Below are 22,449 nucleotides of genomic sequence, written 5' to 3'. Positions count from 1 at the left end.
CCAGACAGGCTGTCTGGGGTTTGCAGGCTCTCCCAACAAGCCGTTTTTTAGATGTAGATTGAATCAAATATGAAACCTAACAACTGAGTGACTGCTCTTAGTAGCCTACATTCTATTTTCACTTTCTTTTTAAAGTGATACTCAAGGATCTCGGAAATACACTTGATTAGTAATCTTGTGCCAAGAGAGCTATTTTCTGTCAGCCATAACCAAGTAAAGAAGCATAAAGCTGGGCTTCCTGCAAAAGTACCAGAACCTACCCACCAGCACTTCTTGAAATTTACTATGTAACATATCTGAGATTATGAGATTCTTAACTGAAAATAAAAAAGTTAGGAGGGATCAAACTTTCCCTCCTTAATGAAGAACTGTTACTTCTTATGTTTTGCCCTTTTTTTCTTTAGCGAAAACCCACTAGACTTACCTCCCTGTTGCACAGCATACAACTAGAAAAAATGGCAATGTTGTGAATGGTAAAGTCTGACAATTTTTCTTGGAAATCATTGTATTTGTTTACTGCAATCACCATAATATCTCAACATGAATATATTAGAGATCTATTGATGTCAAAATGTTTCATGTTGCAGCTTTAAATAGCTTAGCAAGATTAAAAACATGACTTTTCAGCTGTGAAAGACGCTCAAGTGAAATCACTCAGTATTCAGTTAAATTATCAGTTCATTCAGTCTTGCTGTGCTGCTTCAGAAGATGAAGTATGGCACGTACCCAGCATTGACTCCCCTATGATTCCACACCATCAGTAACATAGATACAACATAACAAGATGATGGACGCGTTGCACAGCCTGCATATTGAAAGATGATAAAGGCAGATGAAACATCCGTCTTTGTCATGCCCTTTCTCTCTCAGGCCAGCATTGTGTGTGAGTGCTGTGTGAGTGTGTTTATGTGTGTGTATTTGCTGCAAGTTGAGCAGCAGTGTTTACCAGAGAAGGTGGCCACTCAGTTGCGATCTTGAACACTTATTACTTGATGCATCCCTCGGAGTTGCAAGAAACACTCCGATAGTCTGGTTAGATTCTTGTGCAGCGGGTTTTCACTTGCAGTCACATGTAGCGAGTGCTTTGTCATATTGAGTGGATCCAAGAATTGGCCAGTTGTATTTGCATATTGTCATATATCTCCTGTTGCTTGACAAGAAGGAGTAAGCACCAGTGCAAAATTAGTGGCATAAATCTCATGCATGAACCTAAATAACCTAATCAATGAAGAAAGCCAATAGAGGGAGTACAGCCAATAAATGAGGTCATGTCTTTTCCTTCATTGGAAAATAGAAATTGACTTGCAGCACAGTGGTGAATGTGATGCACATGATAAGAGGAGGTTTACACATTGGTATACTCTATGATGACTGAAAAATATGACGCTATATTCCATATACCTGCATATACCGTAAGGTTCACAATACTCTCAAAAGATAATATGAGTCTCAATGGTGCTATCCTTTTAATTAAACAGTAAAATGTGTGTTAGCTTGCTCTTTCGACTCATAACTGCAAGCTTGAGTCAACCAGTGTCTATTTGTTTAGAGGGAAGTCGTACAATCCAGTGACTGCATTCCTATAGCCAGGAGTTACATTGCACAACAGTCCACTGTGACTCAGCTCTGCTTTCTCTCCTTCACACCTCGTTGGAGCTCAACTCTCTCATTCAACATCACAGCATGAAAATCAGTCTAAAGGAATGTCACTTCCCTTTCTTTCCCTTTAATCGGCCATTGCATCACACAGAAGTTCCCCAATGTTAGTGTAGAGTACCTTAATTTATTATATCTCCTTATGGCAGTCATGACCTTATGTAGCCTAATTAACCCAAATGCTTTTGTACAAACAAACAGCTGAGCTGTAATGCATTGACTCAGTGTAAAGTTATTACAAACCAAGTAGTCGTGACTGATTAAGTTCAGCAGCTTTGATTGATCTTTTTAGTTTAAGTCTAAAAAAAATTGTTTCTTCTATATTCTTCTCTTGCCATAATCCATTTGTGCAGTTTTACGTTTCTCTATCTATCCATCCATCTGTCCATCCATCTATTTATCCTGCTCAGAACTCAATCTTCTTTCTCCCCATTTTTCTCATTCTGTACTTTTTCCATCCATCAGATAACTCCTGCATCACTTATCTTGCTGGTTGATTTAATGTATTTACACATCCTTCCAATCCCCATAAGCATCCATCTGCCACCCCTCCCGTCAGTCATCACACTATTCCCTTCTTTTCTTCCATGCTCCCTGTATATTCCCTTTAATATGGCTTTAATTGTGATTTAAATGGTTGAATCATCTCATCCCTTAACAGCTGGTTTGGTGATTTGATGTTAAATTGTGCTTGAGTGATCTTTGCTAGCACATTGCATTGATTATAGCTGTGGACCTGTACATCTATGAATACTGTAAGAAGCATCATAGAACACTTTGTCATGCCAAGGTATAGCTCTGTTTAAGTTCAGTCCATTTACCATTACTGCATAATTCATATTTCTTACTGGACCTCTTCTATCTTACTAGCCCACCATCCTTCAAGTTCTTCCCTCATTCCTCCACCAGTCCCTACATATTCATATATCCATGTTGTTATTCTTCTGTCTCTCCATAAATGTATAGCTCCTCTCTCTCCATTTCTATACGTCTCATCCCTTCTTTAATGATCCTCCCACAGTATGCAACAATTTTTTTCCCTACATCCTCTTCCTCTTTTTTAACTCCCAGTCCTTCCATCAGTTCAACCCTTGATCCCTGCATGTGTCCATTTATCAATTTATCCATTTCTCCTGCATCCATCAGCTTCGTCATTTGTGTGAGCTCCCCATGCTCTCGTCTCCTCATCCATCCACCCGCACTTTTTAGATATACTTTCATAAGTCCCTCCTCCTTTCTCCTTCTAGTCCTGACCATTGGTCATCCATCCGCTCCACCGGATCCCATTTTTTCTTCTTCTATATTTCATTTTTGCTCCCCAGTTTGCCCTCTATTCCTGCTTTTTTGTTCTCCCAAATCCCTCCCTTCCACCAGTTCTTGTTTTAATGCTTTTATCTTTCAATAAATCTATTCAGCCATTTGCCTATTCCCTTTTTTTGCACAGTTATCAGGTTCTCCCTACCTCTATCCCTCATCCATACATCCATACTTCCCTTTACCCATCCTCATGTGCTGCTCCCAGCACAGGTTGAGATCCACCTCAGGCATTGGCAACCAGAATAGCCCTAATAAGCCAAATGATGATTCTGCCTTAATGAGCTGTGCGCAGAGAAGGTATCTTTTAGTGTTGTATTGATGCCGTGACTCAGGGCCCAGAAGCGTATAACTCCCAATTGGTAGCGACGCATATCTGATGAGGCTGAGCACGCAGATAAACACATTAATGGGGACAAACACAAACACAATGCACCTACCCTTTTTCATACATTTACACCTCCACCCCGCCAATTAAATCCATTTGGTTAATCTTACCTATCACAGTAGAATTGCAGACAGAATGACAGGACTGACTGTGAGTGCAGCTGGTAGTCTGCCTTTAAAATACTTCTTTCCATAGATTTGTATGTTGTATTCCCTTATCAGCATGTTCTTATGTAATCTAAGCATATGTGGATTCATGTGTGAGTATATGCACTTGTCTCTTCTCAAAGTATTAGTTAATAATTTAGCCACAGAAAATGGAAAAATGCACCTTAAAGAGGGTTTTGATACACAAACAGATTTATGTCCGCAGGCTGTGCATTTTTAAGGTCTTCCTAATAAAATGCACCAAAAGAAGTGTTTCATGGAAGAAACATCTCTTGGTGCCTTTTTCCAAAGTTCAATTTTTGAGTCGGCGCATCTTTTAAACTAAAAGACAGAAATTGTTTTCTGGTCTGGCAACAAGCTTGGGGGAAATATGTGAGGCTTTCAGTGGCAAGAACTTCTTTTCCAATCTGGCACAGATTATCTTCAGACCAAGTCTCAAATCACAAAAGTGATCTGATCAATATTTGATTTACGAAGACATTCATGAGTAAAAGCCTATCATTATCGGCGGAGAAGCTTCCAAACAGGAAATAAGGTCATATATCTTCGTAATATTTGGAGTTTTCAAAACTAAGGGTGAAGTCGAATAGTCCAAAGAATGACAATCGATTGTCTTTTCCAAAGTTGTTTACCTTGACCTAGTTGGAAAACATGAGTTCAAGGAATGATGGTCGGAGAAATTCACAGAGACTCAGGAAAAGATGACTAGGGTGCAGCAAGAATCTGACCACACTCACATTAATCTTAGATGTGGATCCGCATCACTGAAATTACATTCTCCCAAAAGTGCTTTAGTTACTTGATCTAACCCATTCTTATAATGTTGTTATACAGAGGCGGTATCATGTCCGTTAAAAAAATATACTGATTAACGTATTACTTTAAAATGAAGGTTTGTTTAAAGAACAGAGTGGGGGGGGGGGGGGGGGGGGGGGGAGGCACAAAAGTGAAATATATTATCGTCAGCTCCTACGATGGCTGCTGCTTTGATACTTCAGGAGATCACAGGACTGAAATACATCTACCTCCCATGTCTGCTTAATTGATGCAACTGCCATATTGTGCAAGACATGTTTCTTTACCTCTACCACTCAGTAGAATAAAGCATGTTTAAATTTTAAACAGACAGCATTGTATTCGCTCCATTGCCACGCAGTTGGTACAGGGCAGCCATGTTTCCTAATGCATGTATTATATGTCTGTGGAGCCATGGGGTCGAGCTGAAATTTGAAGCATCATAACTTGTTGAATTTTTAATCGGTTTTCAAGTCATTTTGTTTGTCTAACCAGGAAATATAATTTTTAGCCAATCATTGTTTGTCTTTTTCTCAAATATTTAAATGTACTAATTTTCTCTTTCATATTGATGTAATTGAAATATGAAATTTACATGGTGTATTTGGATCCAGTGGTCATACAACAAAATCAGTTTTTAGACATGATTTCTGTCTGTGACAAAGATGTTGACAAAGTCATTGAATGAGTATTAAAACTATCATTGACTTACAAATACATGGTTTATATGACCGATAGTTAAAACCCCAGTTTGCTTATGTCTGACTTCTTATGACTCATGACTCATGTAAGTGCCTTTTACATGTACTTGTGGGGTTTGTTTTATAGCCATTCGCCAGCATTCACTAAATTACATACTGCCATTACTGACACTCAGCCTCACCACACCTGGCTTTTAAACCACACTTGGCTTCAGATCTGCACAATTCGGCGACTACAAATGATAATGAAGTACATCACCCACAACAATTAATGTACTTGGTTAGTAATGATGATTAACCGTAGACTGTATCTGATTTAGGAAGGTGATAAGCTGCCTCTGAAAACAAACATGTTAATTAGTATTATTTGTCTGTGAAAGAGGTATAAGTAAGGTGCTGGTCCACCCATGGAAGATTAAAGGTTTTGCTTTCTCCTGTAAATCCTTTGATTGCTTTCAGTGTGTGACAAATTTGTCTTTGTTTTTTTTAATGCAATGGGTGGTAATGAGGAAGATGTCAAAAGGAAAAGATGTCTGTGTGAATCTCTTGAGGCTGAAAGGCATGGGAAGGCTTTCTTCTCTCTATACTTCCATACTCTTTAATGGAATTATCCTCCTCACTGGATGACTTTTTAAATATCTTTCTTTCTTTGTCATTTATTTTCATGACAGTAAGCACTTTGCCCTGGGCTCGTGAGCATGTTGTGTGGTGTCACTGAAGTGACATTATGCAGATTAAGAATCAAACAGAGCCAAATCTAAATGTTAAGAATTGTCAACATTCACACATTTTATTTTCCAGATTATCAGGTTTGACAAGGAAAGGTTGAGGAAATGCACTGAAATCCACTCCCTTGTTGGCTAACAATTGTACCACTGAAGTGCATTTATCATCTATTGAAATTGCTTTTGTATAGCCTAAATTTTTTTAAAATTTCTTGTTGACATGTTGCTCTAGAGGGTGTCAAATGTCCAACTATATAGGAAAAAAATATTGAGAAGGATAAGAAAAGCTAGACTGCGAGCTTTTGTTCGCATGGAAATAGCATGGAAACTGCCCTCTCCACTGTTACATAGCCATGTATTGAATATGTATCCAATCTAGGACCAAAAGTCGGATGTGTGTCACAACAAGAAACAGATTTTAAAATCAGAATTGACAACTGAATTTCTGTGTTCAGACAGCCATGAAAAATCTGATATAATCAGTGGAACATATTTAATTTGAATAACTTTTGCCTGGTAACGAAAAATGACAGTTACAAAAAACCAGTTTGTCCACATTCTAGAAATGAGGTAATATTTGTTTGTTTAGTTTAAAAGGTATATAATAAAGTAGTAAAATAAAAAAGTGTATCCGTCCTAGTCCTACCACCTGCTGCCACCAACATTCTCCCATTCCGAAGTTGTCCCATACAGGTGGTCCAGCTCACATTTGAACCCACTGGGCAGTATCAACATAATCTTTCTACATGAAAGATAATTGTTTCCTTTTTTCAAATGTCTCTTCAGTTGCTGTTTTTTAGGTTTAGGCAATAATACTACTCGTTTAGTAGAGCATAGTTTAAAAGACTTTGATAAAATAGCAACATGTTGATAAGACCCATCTGCAAGCTTTTCCTCCATCCATTTTCTCAGTTACTTCGGTGACCACACCAGGAGAACAGCGATCTCAGAAGTTGATCAGGTTGCTATGTACAATGACACTGAAGCAGTACTTGCCACTTAAATGTATACATACATACATAATGAATTTGGAGAGAGAACTAGAGCCTGCAGATTGAAATTTACTAGTTAGCCTGTTATTGCTAGAACTTTAGGATGATATTGTGTCAGTGTTGGATGTATTTTGAGATTGTTGCACTGGGCCAAAGTGGACAAATATCAAATAAAGGTGATGTGCATCTCTAGCAGCTAAAATTTTCATCAAACGTTTAACTATTTAAACTATTTAAATCCACATATTCATAAGGGATTCAACAAGGAATGAAAAAGCCTCAGATGCAGCATTTAGGCCTTTCCTGACACTAAAACTCGCTCACATGCTAACAAGGTTTTAGGGCTGGCTGGCAGCTATTCTAGGCAGGTTGACACAGGTTTTGATGTTATTTATTTGTAGCCAGAATCCCCTAACAGAAGCTGCCAAATAAAATCATGTCGTCCTCTCCTCTGCTGCATTGACAAAAGAAATTCAGAGTGTTGTGTGATTCAATTACAAAGCGTCAAATTTAAGTAGATGTATTATTTATAATGATAACTCTATTTATAAGAATCCAAATCTTTGCCATGTCTTGAATTATTCATTAATGCGTTTGGAATTTACTATGCTTAGGATAGATAATAAATGTGCGACATAAATTACACTTTTTGATATAGTTTATTCTTTCATTTAGTATTTAATTTATTTCCAAATGATCATACTGTTTGTTTCATGTCTTAAAGTTTAACAGGACTTAATCTACTTGAGTACAAACCTCAATATTTGTACCTCTTATTTTCATGTTATGATAACTGAGTGACAGTTATGTCACTCAGTCACTCAGCTATGTGATTCTGGATCAAGTGTTTTTGGAAAATACAGATGTAAGTCTCACACTTCATTTTGAACTTTTTAGATTAAGGTTCTAGTATACCTTTTGCTTTTAAAATCAGTTATCTGACAAACCCTTAGCAAAAAGTAGTTTATCCAAGTGTACTACAAATATACTTATTTTATACTAAAACTGAGGCAGTATACTTTTTATATACTATATTCTATATACTTAAGAATAGTATATTAAAGTATACTTGGCTAATACTGAAAAGTATAAACAAAAGTCTAAGACTAAGTACATTAATACTAAGACTTACACTTGTACTTTAATACTAAAGCTTATACTTGTACTTTTTACTTCTTTATGCCACAAAGTACTAATACTTCATTTATCTTGATCCAAGTATAGAATAAGGTCAAGTTGTTGACTCAGCAAAGAAGGACTTGATTTCATAGAGGCTCTTTGTTTTTGAAATGCACATCTTTAATGATTTAAGCAGGTATTTGTAAATACACTGTATGGTATATCAAACTTGTTCTCAACATTCTGTCAAAATTGTGATTTTGTAAATACATTTCAAGTATATGAATATGGGACTGGATAGTGCAGTCGTAAGATTGCCACGTTTCATGTAGGTATCCTGTGTTCAAATACCCTACATGAAAAGTACGACCTCCAACCGGGGTCCTTAGGCAAGACCCCCCTTACCCTACCAGTGTATGTCACTTTGGATAAAAGCGTTTGCCAAATGCATAAATAAAAATAGTGTGCTACAAGTAAAATGCTACATAACTAGCAAAAAATAGTACTTTTTTTAGTTTTAGTAATTCTAAGTTCATAAAAGTATACTTAAAGTATACTTCAATAAACTGAAATGTGGACTGGAAGTATATAACTAGTACTTTAGTAGTATATAGATGAGTGTACTTGTTGTATACTTAAAGTATACTTTAACTTAAAAATGTTCCAATTAATCCGAAGAAGTATTAAATCAGTATACTTTCTAGTAAACTACAAATACATGGTCCATAGTTTGCTTGCTATACTTATACTTATACTCAAGCATACTTAATAAAATGAACTTCAAGTATACTACTTTTTGCTAAGGGAAAGCTTAAAGCAATGATGTCTTTGACTGATGTTAGATTGAAAGCTTGTGTGAACAATGCAAAATTTGCCTCAGTTTTGTTGCTTTTTATTGCCCATCATGCTCCTCTGTTCTTTCCACTGCCTAAGCCTGTCAATTTATGATTGCCATTTGCACTGATCCTCAGGATCAATTTGCAGCCACTCTCTGAGGCCCCCCGTGTTACTCTCACTGCTATTGACCTGCTTCTGTCTTATTTAAGTCAGCTGCAATTCCATTATTCATTGTATTTTCTGTTTTCTCCATGCATTCCTTATTCCACCCTTTCTAATTCCCCTCTCTCCTCTCCACAACAGCTCTGTTGTTAGCTGATGGTAAGTTGTCCATTTCTCCTTTTTTTTATCTCCACTAACATCACCTCCTCAGTGTGTGGTGTGGTTTAAACTTAAGCCCTAAATGATCTGAAATTGCTGATAAAGGTCATGAGTTGATCATTTAGCAGGTTCAATATAAGTACACTGCATGCAAGTGGTGTTTTTCTCTTCGTCGTTGTTTTTTAAAAACAATATGTCTTGCTCTGTAGCCCTCTGCCGTAATTAATGATGGATGATGGATTCATTAATGATAAATCCATAAATTATGCTGTCCAGTCAACAGCAATGTACAAACACCTTATAACCATCAAGATAAAAAACCTGCAGCTCTGAAATTAGAAATTTAATTACCTGTATGTGATTGTGTTATTATATTCCCCTTCCTTGTCAAGGAAATTGTGTCATGTAGCAGTGCAGCGCAGAGCAAAGGAAGGGCTATAATCAAAGTTTAAACAGCAGCAAAAGAAATCCTGTCAGGACTTGATGGTACACACTGTCTTGGGTGTGTAATTGATTTAGCTGTAAAGTGGGCATGCGTGTATGTGCGTGCAGTAGCTCAGAAACCTGTATATTATGCATGCCTCCGCGTGTGTGAATGCACACGTTGTTTGCAGACACGCCCTCCTATCAAGGGAACTTGGCTGTGATCTTTAATGGCGATGTTAATATTTAATGGTAAGCGTGGTGTCAGGAAAGAGCAGCAGACTGGGACTCGGGGCTCATATAAAGGTTGACAAGGCCTCTGCACCAGGTGGTTCAGTGGGGGTGTCGCACAAAGAGCGGAATGATAGGCCTTTAGATGCACAACCACTCCTTGATAGACTTCGACAGCACAGGATTGATGTTATAGGCCTTTTTGTAGTGTGCAGCGCACTCTGGAGCTCCGTGAAGCATCTTTCCACAGTAAAGCCACACAAGGCATGCCTGAGAGGCAGATGGATGTACTGACTGGTGCTTCCACAAGCTCTGGCATTGTAAAAGATTAAACAAATTCCTAATGTGTTTTCACAGTAAGTGGGTGGATTTTAAGGTAAATTGTTTTTGTTTTTGGAGAGCTCAATTTTAAAATCATTTTCAAAATCCACTCATTGTCCTGAGCTTTTTGCCATGTCACAGTCTCGATCACCTGCTCTGTTGCTGTGACAAGTTCCGCTCCAAAAAGACATGGCTGAAATTTGTACGCTTGCCATGACTTAGGACTGTTTTCACCCTTTGTAGCATGTATGATTTTAGTAGCTGAGATTTTGGAATGATTCCTGGAAAATACATGCTGTTGTGAGCTATCTCACTTATACATTAAACATTCTTAAACTGACCACTTCCACAGCCTCCGTGTTGACAGAAAATGACGGCAGCACAATGTAGTCACTTGCTGCTAACCAGTTTCCGTCCATGAATCTATCACTCGTGGAGAATATAAATCACACTTCAGGCTACATTGTAACTTGCAAAGGCAGAAATTGTGGCATGCATACCATTCAAATGAATGACAAAACATGCAGCATTTTGTAGGCTTTTCTGACAAAAACAGAACAGAGTAATGGGAAATCATTTGCAGCATTGTTTGCCTTTGCTGAGTAAAGACTGCATGTTTGTCTAACTTCTAAATGACAAAGTTGGCACACCATCAAGATGTTTTTTGAAGCAGACAAAGTATTTAGGGAGAAGGCATGAGTACCAAATATTGTAGTTTCATACTGATGCCTTTTAAACTACAAATCAAACCAGTCTCTTCATAAATCTGAGTGTTATAAAAGTTACAAATTAAGGGACCTTCTGATGTTTTTGTTCTCCGACACGGAGCAACACATGACAATTAGCTGAGCATCTATTTCTTTTGATCACTGTATTCTCACTGCGATTTACTTTTATTTTGCTCCCACCTTGTTCATTTAGATGTACCAGACAGGAAGCTTACATCAGACGAAGAGGAAGCCAAGCGGATTGCAGAGATGGGAAAACCGGTGCTGGGGGAACACTCCAAGCTGGAAGTCATTATTGAGGAATCATACGAGTTTAAGGTGAGAAAGGTTACTCTTCTAACAGAGCATGTGATTATAGTTTCAAGGAAGTGTTTTCTTTTCACCCATTTACACACACCCTGCATGAAAGAATGGCAGCATAGTTATATATCCAGCAGAGGGAAGTTGCCCTTCTGTGGCCTCCCAACAAACAAGATTTATAAAGTTATACAGAGATGAAATGATATGCATCATCTACACTAATTAATCAAAATATAAACCCACCTTGTTTGTTTATGGTGGGAAGTTTATCATGGTTCAATCAGATGTTTATATGGCCTACAACTGGATAGCACTGCCATCATGTGGTGAAGCCCTTGTATGTTTCTGTGGGAGCCTCTGTGGATTACATCCAAAAAGTAATGAATTTATTCATTTGACACTTATATTGGTATCTTATCATCCAGAGCACTGTGGACAAGCTGATCAAGAAGACAAACCTGGCTCTGGTAGTGGGAACAAACTCCTGGAGAGACCAGTTCATGGAGGCCATTACAGTCAGTGCAGGTAATGTTTTCTGCTCTCATCTCATCTAGTGAATTACATTTTAAATTTCAGTTTTATTTGATCATACATGTGGTGAGACAAGATAGGGAAGGCATACATACCCTCAAATGGCCCCTGACAAACGGTTTTACATGTAACTATTAAACATAAAAACTAAATATACTCACCCACAAACTGTGGTCACCACAGGCTACAGTCTAACATAACTGTTGTCAGTGTCTGCCTTTATATACTCAGATCAGTGGAATTCTCCCAGGAAACAAAGCCCTTAAAGCTCTAGAATAATCCCACATACACAACAGACATCTCATCTATCACATCAAGCGAGAGAGAGCACCGTGAAGGCCTTGGTCTGTCACTTTGGTGCTGAAATATTTAATCCAGCGTTGCTCTTTATTTTTTTATGATCCATCCTTGGCTGAAAAATGCATGCAGCTTGCCTGGTCTGACACTTTGAATCATTACAGCGTCCCTGCCTGTCCGCTGAGTTTCCTCCCTGCTGTTGGGACAAAAAGGACGCTGAGCTCCACAGTGGTCTGACTAAATCTGGGATCATCTAGGACATGGGGGGTATTGCACCTTGGTTACTTGCTAGACCTAGAAAACACAACCTATACACCAAGCTTCTGCAACATTTAGGGACAAAATAAACTTACATCTAAAGCTGCATACTATTCCACAGCTTACCTAAACGCCCTACCTCCTGTTCTCTGCTCGGGGAATGTCAGCTAAAGGAAATTCCTGTTACAAAATCCCTGTTTTTAGAACACACTCTCAATCTGGATATGTTTATTGCTGCTGCTTTAGTTTAGCTCCAAAAGTTAATGTTAAATGTTCTACAGCTAAGGCAGCCAAACTATTTGCTTAGATCACTAAAAGGATAGTTTTAGTGTCAGCAATAGGCTGTTAGCTATTGGATATTTTTGCAGTTTTGAACATTGTTTGGAGTTGGCTCAACCTCTTTTAAACCATCAGCCCTAATAACATCAATTACTATGACAAGACATGTAAAAAAGATTTAGCAAAAGCTCCTTTTTTGGAATTCAAGCAAGCCACAATGACTAATGGTTAATCGTGTTAATCAGCTCAATTGCTGCGTTTCATTCCACAGCACTCCCTACCCCCTGCTCCCTCCCCAGGGAATATCCGCTAAGGAATCTTCTCTTTTCATATTTCTTCTATTTGGAACACCCTTCAATGTCACCCATGTAAAAAGCATTCCATATCTTACACTGGTCAGCTAATCACCTGAAATATCTGTTATTTTTGCAATACTAATTTTAGCACTGAAAACTAACATTAACATTAGCAAAACCAACTTTAGCTTAGCTTGCTAGTAGGTTAGTTTTCACACCAGCAATAAGTTGTTTTCCTAAAGATATTAAGAACTTTTTATAGCCTTTTGAACGTTTTTGCTTTGATCTTAAACTAAATCTTAATTTAAGTGTTTAAATCACAACCATAATGAGATTATTTACTTCAACAAAATGTGTTTAAACGGGTTGGCAAGTTTTCTTTCTTTTTTTTCCCTTCTTTAAGTTTGAAACTCGATTGAGCCGCAGCAACTGATCGGTAATCATGGCATCTCAATGAGAAGGGACAAACTGCTGTTCAGTTCTTTCCTTCACAGTTACGTTTGAGATTAGTGTTTCTGCTCCCTGTGATTTAGAATCTTATTTAACATGGCTCCTGTGCAGTCCACTCCACTCCACTACAGAGCAATTGGAACACACTCTTATACTATCTTTCAAGTAAACCTAAAAACATTCTCACACACCATTTGACTACTTTCAATGTTGGACATTAATTGGCTTTCAATATTAATATTTTCTGCTTTGATTTCCCCTCCTTTTGACTCTCTTACATTGTTAACATGCACCTTCCTTAAACAGAATTAGATTGGAGGTCGGATTTGGAGCACAATCTGAGAGTTATTTACCTGTAAACTGAACCAAAGGCTTTTAACTTTCGCTAACCTAACATTAGAGTTGTTTACACACATATTATTGATAAATTCATCTAGCTATGGACTTACTCACTTTGGTTGAATGTTAAAGTGTAAGCTAAAGTTTGTATCTTATTTATTTATCCTTCTAAAAACTTAATTTCATCTCTTAAATGACAATAGCATCTGGTCCTCTGTAGCCTTTGGCAATGACAAGTATTCATTGCACACTTAGAATTGAATATGTGAAATGGTGACCTCAGGCTGAAGTGAAATGATATCTCACGCTTAGCAATAAGTGAGTGTGCCATTTTTATTGAGGGTTGTTCTCATTCTTCCCTTTCCTGTCATCCCTTATCTCCTTTGTGGGTGTGTTAATCTCGCAACTGCTTTATCTCCAATGCTTTCTCTCAACCTTCTGCTTTGTCATCTGTCATCATTTTTTTCCTTGTAATACATTCTTTTTCTTCCTCTTCCTCCATCCATAATTTACTCCAACTCTTTTTATCTGTGTCCAAATCTTCTCTCATCTCCCCATCCTCTCTCTGGGCTTTCATCCCATTTTAATCTATCCTACTTGTCACCCCCTCTGTCTCTTTACCCTAACTCGGCCACACTTCTGTAAAGTAGATGAGGAGGAGGAGGAGACGGGGGAAGAACGGCTGCCATCCTGTTTTGACTACGTCATGCACTTCCTCACCGTCTTCTGGAAGGTGCTATTTGCTTGCGTGCCTCCTACAGACTATCTGAACGGCTGGGCCTGTTTCATCATCTCCATCGTCATCATTGGCCTGCTCACAGCTGTCATCGGTGACCTGGCTTCTCACTTTGGTTGCACCATTGGCCTCAAGGACTCGGTCACTGCTGTGGTTTTTGTTGCTCTTGGCACATCAGTCCCAGGTGGGTCCAAGAATAGCAGAGAGGACACCCTCTGATAAGGGCGTGTCATTTTCAATACTTCAATGGCTGTTCTTTATGAACGTGTTCTCTTGTTTATCAATACTGTTGTCAGTTGATGGATTATATGGTTCATGTGATGGTTGTGAAAGTTCTGATTTCACAAGCTCCCAAAGCAAGCATACTTTGTCATTGAGATGGTTGATAGTCTTATTTCTCTCAAACTGACATTTTCGCCTGACAGAAAAAAATTATTGCCAAAGCCTCAATCTGTGTCCGCATTTTCAGTTCAATAATGTGAGTGGACAGAAAATGCTTTCACACAGTTTACTTTATGGAAAGGAAAACTTTGAGAAACGGTAATATGAAACACAGCAAGACTTGTGGGAAATGTAGTCTTAATTTTCTGCCATTCTGACCTCCGGGAGTTTAAAAATAGTTGAACAATAAATGGCTCAAATTATAAGATGACAACATTTCATTTTGCCTTTTTTTATCTCTAAAGAGCAGTGAACACTTCAAGTGATTATTAACACCAATTTTGTAGTTTTTCATTTTTAACCCATAAATGTTTTAGGCTTTTTTAAATTTGTTACCCTATCCATGTAATCCTTCTTAAATACTTAAATCTAACTAGTTGTGACCTAACCAGTGAAGAAGAAAAGTGAAAGAAAAGTTGGGTTCAGATGGGGCTTGAACTCAGGTTGTTTATGTGACTGTTTGGAGATTCATATCACCAGTCTTAGCCCCTTCTACCTCCTACCTCCTTGCAAGTGTTTTTTGCAGATGTAAAAATTTATTGTCCGTTTTATTTCATGCAAAACAAAGAAAATTTTCCAAGGCAAAAATGGGTATTTAACAAATTTGGACATTTTACAATTTTGTGCCATTTTTTAACTTTTATTGTACAACTGCAGCTTAGGGCTCTGACAAACTTTAACAACATAAATGCACGGTTAAGAATTTCATTTTAAGGTACAGAGGACAGGTTCAGATCTTTTAAAAAGAGTATTAGGTAATTCAAAGCATCTTTGGTTTGAACTTTATGTCATCATAATATCTTAAAAATCATTTTTAAGTCAAAAGACTTTGTTTGTGAAAAAAGAAACAGTTAGAGGTTAAAATGGGTCCCTTAGTCTATTTTACCAGAGTCAGATATCTTCATTATCATGTTCGATAGCCTTACTGGGAAAAGCAGGAGCAATTTCTTTATCAAATGTACATGCAGTCATTATAATCGTTAGTTTGATGAGGTCATTAATCAAAAAACAATAGTTAGTTCATCATACTAGAATGGTGATGACAAATGTCTCCTCTCTCCACAGACACCTTTGCCAGTAAGGTAGCAGCCGTCCAGGACACCTATGCGGATGCTTCCATTGGGAATGTGACCGGCAGCAATGCAGTCAATGTCTTCCTCGGAATCGGCATGGCCTGGTCAGTGGCAGCCATTTACTGGCACATGAAAGGGGAGCCATTTGTGGTGGAGGCTGGCTCGCTGGCCTTCTCTGTCACTCTCTTCACCATCTTGGCCTTCCTGGCCGTCTCTGTGCTGCTTTATCGTCGCCGGGCCCACATCGGTGGAGAACTAGGTGGCCCTAGGGGACACAGACTGGCCACATCAGCCTTCTTTTTCGGCCTCTGGTTCCTGTACATCCTCTTCTCCAGTCTAGAGGCCTACTGTCATATAGAAGGCTTCTAAACAGAGAAGACTCCAGAATAGGAACATACAGGGGTCTAAAGTATAACTTCAGAGGTAAAATTGGGAATTTTCACTGTGGAATTTGGGTCAGTCTTCAGTGATATGAAAGAACAGGAGAGGCAAGCTTGGGGTTTTCTTAAACGCCTCCCTCCCGCTTCCTCTCTCCGTCCCTCAACCCCTTCTGTGAGGATGCTTGGAGGTGTGTATCCTGCCCTCTAGTGTCGGCAGGCCTGGCTGATGTGAGAGCAGCCTTGAGTCAATGCGAGTGTGCTCACAGCTGGGATTGGGTTACCACCGAGTCCAAAGGATGCTGATGCCAAGAGGTGGTCATGCATTCCACTGGAACAGTCTTATATATGGAGAGAGTAGAGTTTTTCAGAGGTCTATATTTTTCTCAATATCTGACGAGAATGATTTTTTTTTTTTTTAGAAAAAAAAAGAAAAAGTATTTTGGGGATAAAAACACAAAAAATAAATCAAACAAAAAACATGCACACACATACAAACAAAGAGGAATCAAAGAACTATTTTTCGGATTTAAGGAATAAAAAACAAAGATGTTATCAAAAAATGGGAATATGTTGCTGAATGACAGTGGAATGGACTCATAGTATTTATTTTTATTTGCATAGTTTCTTAAGGAGCACTACGGGGTTCTCAGAAATCACAATAAGAAGACGAAGGGGAGCTACAGTGACAGTTCATACTGACAGAAGAGTCAACATTCATTCAGAAGAGGAAGCTGTGGACACAGAGAACACGGTCAAACTGCCCTGAACATTACTTCCTTACTCTAAACGTATCTATATATAATATATTTCAATATTTTCTGTATATTTTGAATATTTGTTTAAATGTGGTCACCTTCTGCTCTAACAACAGAGGATTGCTGTGGCTAAGCAGGGGGAGGGGGTTCAAACTATATACTACAACGATGTCTTCACCTTTCTAAGAGTTATGTATCTTGCCTAGGTGAAATTATGATATTTATTTATTTATTTACTGATATCTTGGTCTCACTCGACTTTTCACCTTTTCAATCAGAAATCTGGAGAAAAAAAAACGTGTTGCTGCAGAGAAATTCAGCGGTATTTTTGTACTGTTCCTTTCATGCACTTTGCTGTATAGTTCTACTTATGGAGACTTCTACTTGTACATGTGCAAAAGGCCAACATTAAAGTTGTCACTACAGACTGAACAGTGCCTGTGGAGGGAGAGGCGCTCGCTGCAGCTGCCCACACTGACAAGCTCTTCTGCTGAAAAAAACTCCAGAGTTTCTTTCGAGAATGGTGCATAAGCATTTTTAAAGCTGCATTAACTGATTTTCTATTTATTTTTTTTGCTCTGCAATATTCTCACTTAATAACATAAAGAATTAAACCCCTGTGGCTCCTAGCTGCTGGACCACTATTCTGGTGCAGTGTACGGGATCTTATTTAATCACCTGGCTTGAGATCTGATAATTTTAAAGGCTATACCATATGATTCAGATAGTTTTCATGCTCATCAAACCATTAAAAGACATATGAATGGGGGCGTTTGTCCTTAAGGAAAAGGCCACTCCCATTACGACAAACTTGTTTTATCCAAAGGTACAGGTGATTACCTTTCACTCTAATGAGACAAGTTTACCCAAACCCTACCAGCAAAATTCACTTGACGGCATAACAAAGCCACTGGATGACTTTCCCGAGGGGGTTAAAAGGATTGTCAAATTTCCACAACTCATTTCTAAAAATAGGAAATCAGATCTCTAAAGTCAGGAACTGTTTTCCACTAAGTTTACTATGACTAATCTAAAGGAAACTTATTATAAAAGTGTGCACCTGGACAGACGTGAATAGACACAGTTAAAGGGAACAGGGCTTATGACCAATACTGCAACCAGTCGAGACATGATGGGTGTCAATCTCTATGAAAACGTTTGTGGTTGGAGTGCTGAGATAGAGAAAAAGTACACAATAGGATCTTTGCTTTTCATTTTTCTGGTCCCAAATCAGAAATAGTTATGACTATGTTGATCCATAGTGTAAAATGTTGATATAAATTAAATCATTTTAAAATTGTAATACTAACTTATTGGGGACTTATTCTTGTGTTTTACTCCCAACTGATTTATTTTTTTCTTTTATCAATTTTCGACCTGGCAGCTGGTGTAGGTTATTTTTAGACTTATTTTTGTGTTTAAGTCAATATTTGCTTTGATTTATATTTTTTGTTGCTATTTAGTTGCTTTATGCCCCAAAGCTGCTTTGTTTTTTCTGTTAATGTTCTCATATTCTAGATTTATAGTGTGACTTGGTCCCACACAAAGAATATGATATAGCGCCTCACAATTTTACAACCTTAATTGTAAAACAAACATATGTGACAGGGCTGCTTTTTGATTTTTTTTATTGTCCAGCAAATATCTATTTGCTTCACAAATGCTGTACCTTACACACCACAAACAGTTGAGGAAAGAGCTGCGCAGCAAACAAATGTTGAATAAAACCATTCAGAAACAGAATTAGCGATTACGTTAAAACAACACCAGACTGATTCAAACAACAGTATAGTTGCAGTGTGTAAGACTTAGAGACATCTTAGAGAGGTGAAGTTGCAGATTGCAACCAATTAAATTCCCAAATCCTTATTCCCGTTGACAGTGTGTAGGAGACACTATGATAGCCCTCACAGACATGAAAATGTAAGAGACCCTCCAAAGAAACAGATTTTGTTTTTTCCATTATGGGCTGCCATAAAAATATGATGATGCACCACAGCTGACTGTGTGGTGGAGAGCCTGCTTTGTTTGTGGTTGTTAGTACATCACAAAAACACAATAGCTCTAATTTTTACATACCAATGAAAACCTGGTTATGGCAGTTTGCATACAGCTAATTGTGTCTCCCACATTACACATCACATACATTTGTAGCATGATTAATATGAATGATTGATTAGTGCAGCTTTAAGAAAGCCAAATGTTTATTCATGTAACATAAATCCACACTGATTTCATTCTCAAAATGATCATTTTCTTTTTTGAAATATCTAATTTAATCGTACTTGACATGCCTTACCAAATTTTTCGCATGGTCATTATAAAAAGAGTAAGTGTCACTGATGCTCTGTGTGGACCGAAACTCTTCAGGGGAGAGGCCATTTCAAGGGCAGCTGGTGTGGGTCTGAGAATGCCAGGTGGCTCAAGATTGAGATTTTGAAAGTATACTGAACGCTGTTTAACATACGACTGGTGCTTTGTTTTTAAAATAAGAGGGAAATTGTCATCCAAAAACTTCCAGGAGCAGCAGAAATAATGTTGATCAATTTGCAACTAAAGTGTTGGTTAGTTTGTGATCATTCAAATCTCGACTAATTTAAAAATCACACAAGAGATTACTAATGAGATGGGATAAAACATCTGTTAGTAAATTTTAACAAATAGATTTAAAATAGATAAATAAATAAAGATTTACAAACGGAGTGTAACAGTAAAACCAAGTAACACTGTATCTCCACAAGGGGGATGTCAGTCTCCAGTCCCTGTGGTTTTTCCTTTTCTTCTTCTTCGTAGCACTTTTCTTCCTCCTCAGTGTTCTTCCTATGTGGTGAACAGCGATGTAAATACATCTCATGGGAGAACTGAATGCTATATCCTGGCCCTGGAACACACCTGCTCACCTCAGTCTCTCCCTCACTAACTTTTCATGTGAACACACACACATTAAGAGAAGATAAATGGCTCCACTGCTGCACATTTAGAGGGGCTGACGCAACACAAAACCCACATTATGTACATAATTTTCAGTATATGTTTACAGACACAGTATAGTATATGTCATGGTGAGGGTGGGGGGGCATGAGGAAAACACTTATTTCACATCTCATCTCCAGGTTATCAGCAGTCGCTTCATCTGAGCCAGTGGAAGTGTGGAGCTTTGATTTCAGTTTTGTTTGTTTCCTTACTTTTACTTTGTTTTTGTTTTTTTTGGTTCAAATCCTGCAACAGGAACCGGCAGGTTGAGTTTCGCAGGTCATAAACACAAGCGAGCGCCAGCATTCTTTATTTCATCCCTGCCTTTGGTGGCTGTCCATCTTATCTGTTTGGTTGTATTCTTGGTTTTATCTGCTGGGATGTGTTGTAGCTGACATGTTGGCCAGTTCGTGTTTGTGTTGCCGTGCATGTTGCCATGCTGAAACCAGGCCGTGCATCTTCTTCGCACTTGTTTGCACAGGTGATGTTGTTGTTGGTCTTCACAAGGACACGACTCAATTGGTCCTGCCATTTTTGTCTTAAAGATATACGTCTTGACTATGTAAAAAAAAAAAACAAAGAGAAAAATAACAAAAACATTTATCGTGCATAACAGTTCTAAAGGCACCAACTTCTTTTTTTCTACTCGGTCTGTGGGATGGAAGTGAAACATCACTGTGCAGTCTTCAGACTAGAGGTTGTTGTGAGACACAGGAAGGGTTCACTGACTGTTCTTTTTAACTTTGTTTTTGTGTAACAGAAAAGGGGGCACATTTTAATGGATGGTTATGTTTTCTTGGCCTTCTATGAGAAGTCAAAATAATTTAAAAAAAGCAAAATTCAGAAGCTGAGGTTTAAGATCAACCCATTGTCTTCTTCTTTTGCAGAATAAAATCAGCTTTGTGGTTCATAAGAAGCGTCACTGACTTCAAACATCAATGCATCCTGTCACATAGATGACTTTGGAAATTTCTAGATTTTTACCACTCTGCGTTTTTTTTTTTTTTTTTTTTTTTTGGGGGGGGGGGGTTGATAGCTTTTCACAAATGAAAAGCCCTGAACTAAAGATTAGAGATGTCACTCTCCAAATTTGTGCTATGTGGGTTTCACCAAAGAATAATATGTTAAGTTGGTAAATGCTGCTGTTTGAATATGTTGCAGCAAAAGCACAAAATTGAAGTCATCAGGAACTGGGTAGCAGGAGGTATGGATTTTGCTGCAGATCTGCGAGAATATCCAGCAAAGTCTCTGGGTTTTGGTTGTGTGTGTTTTTCATAACGCTGCCACAGTAGCCAAGAGGAAGCTGCAGATCAACTGGTTTGTTTAAATTTTGTAAACTGCATAATTTTCCAAATTTAGATCTCACGTTTTTTTTAAATCCTGTACTGAGCCAATAGCATGAAAATCTGGAGGAGAAACAGATTTCGACTAATGCTTTTCAAATTCATTCAGGAATTTCCAGATCCCAGTACACCAGAATACAACTGCTAGCCATATGGCGTGTTTTCTTTTTTTTCTTTTCTCTTTGTCTTTCTTAAAACCTCTTTAGTCAAATACACTCCCTCTTACTTTCAATCTCATTGCACCACTTAAATCTTAAGCCCTTTAAATGGAAAAACTCTGGTGTGTCGAAAAAAGGATCTTAACGATCAAATCTTCAAAGCAAAACAAGCCCTCAGCAGTATGAAAGCACATTTCCGTGAGGGTCATTTTGAACAATCCTTACTTTTTATCGAATAGTTTTAACTCTTCACGCTATCTTTTTGACTTGGAATTCAAACTTTTTATCGAATGAGCTAAAAGGTTTTTCTTTTTTGGGGCAAAAGTCCAAATTCGCAACCGATAACGTCTTATAATTTAGACTTTGCAAACCAGTATTTATTAATTTGATATATTTTCAAATTTCAAAATGTTGACAAAATTTATTATCCTCACTATATTATTATATTTCAACTTCATGTTTCATCATTTAGATTTTTTTTTATGAGACGATAAGATATAAATTCAAATATCACGAATTTGGCTGTTTTGGATTCAACTGGATTTATTTGGATTTGTTCATGCTCTGTTTAAAGTGCCTTGAGATGACATGCCACGAACTGGCACTGTAGAAATAAGCTAAAATATAGCTGCAAGCAGCGATACGGGGTCTAGCAGAATAGCAGGTAAGCCTGCGGCTGCTCAGGAAGGCATCATGAGTCCATAGACCAAGTTTGGTGTTTGAAATTAACTCGTCTTCATCCAGGGATTCCAACGGTACCTCATTTGTCCAATTTGAACCAACGGCTCCAAAGCTATGAGCAAAATGCAGTTTTTCTACTTATAGCGCCCCCTCTCGGTGGAAGTGCACCAGACTTCTTGGGCTTCTTACAGACTTGATCATGAGTCTGTGTTAGAAGTTTGATGTCAAAAGAGCAAATGGTTGCTGAGATATGGCCTCACGTCCTGTTTGGCGCGTCATCGCTGAGTTTGATTGGCTGCTACGGGCAAACGGAATCGAATATAAATATTCCACATGATAGTTCTTCTGAGGCTTGGTCTGAAGATTCTATATGTCAAGTCCCGTGGAAATCAGACAATCTGGGTGACCTGTAATGCGTTTTGAAGGTTTTTGACATAATTC

At 38.1% G+C, this 22,449-nt stretch overlaps 1 protein-coding gene across 1 annotated transcript in view; it reads left to right on the top strand.

Moving 5' to 3' along the window:
* The window catches only part of slc8a3 (solute carrier family 8 member 3), a 123,892-nt gene extending 103,076 nt beyond the window's left edge, over nucleotides 1-20,816 (top strand). Inside the window, exons 4-7 of the mRNA XM_072366042.1 lie at nucleotides 10,912-11,036; nucleotides 11,444-11,543; nucleotides 14,119-14,388; nucleotides 15,711-20,816. Coding sequence (XP_072222143.1) covers nucleotides 10,912-11,036; nucleotides 11,444-11,543; nucleotides 14,119-14,388; nucleotides 15,711-16,087 — 872 coding nt within the window. The 3' untranslated portion in view covers nucleotides 16,088-20,816. The remainder of the gene's footprint in view (nucleotides 1-10,911; nucleotides 11,037-11,443; nucleotides 11,544-14,118; nucleotides 14,389-15,710) is intronic.
* The last annotated feature ends 1,633 nt before the right edge of the window (nucleotides 20,817-22,449 follow it).

This window comes from Leuresthes tenuis, unplaced genomic scaffold (genome assembly GCF_036924035.1).
Source record: "Leuresthes tenuis unplaced genomic scaffold, fLeuTen1.0.hap1 SCAF_15, whole genome shotgun sequence".
In the NCBI taxonomy this organism is placed as follows: domain Eukaryota; kingdom Metazoa; phylum Chordata; class Actinopteri; order Atheriniformes; family Atherinopsidae; genus Leuresthes; species Leuresthes tenuis.
Note: the sequence above shows the minus strand (reverse complement) of the source record. Positions and strands in the feature narration are given on the sequence as shown.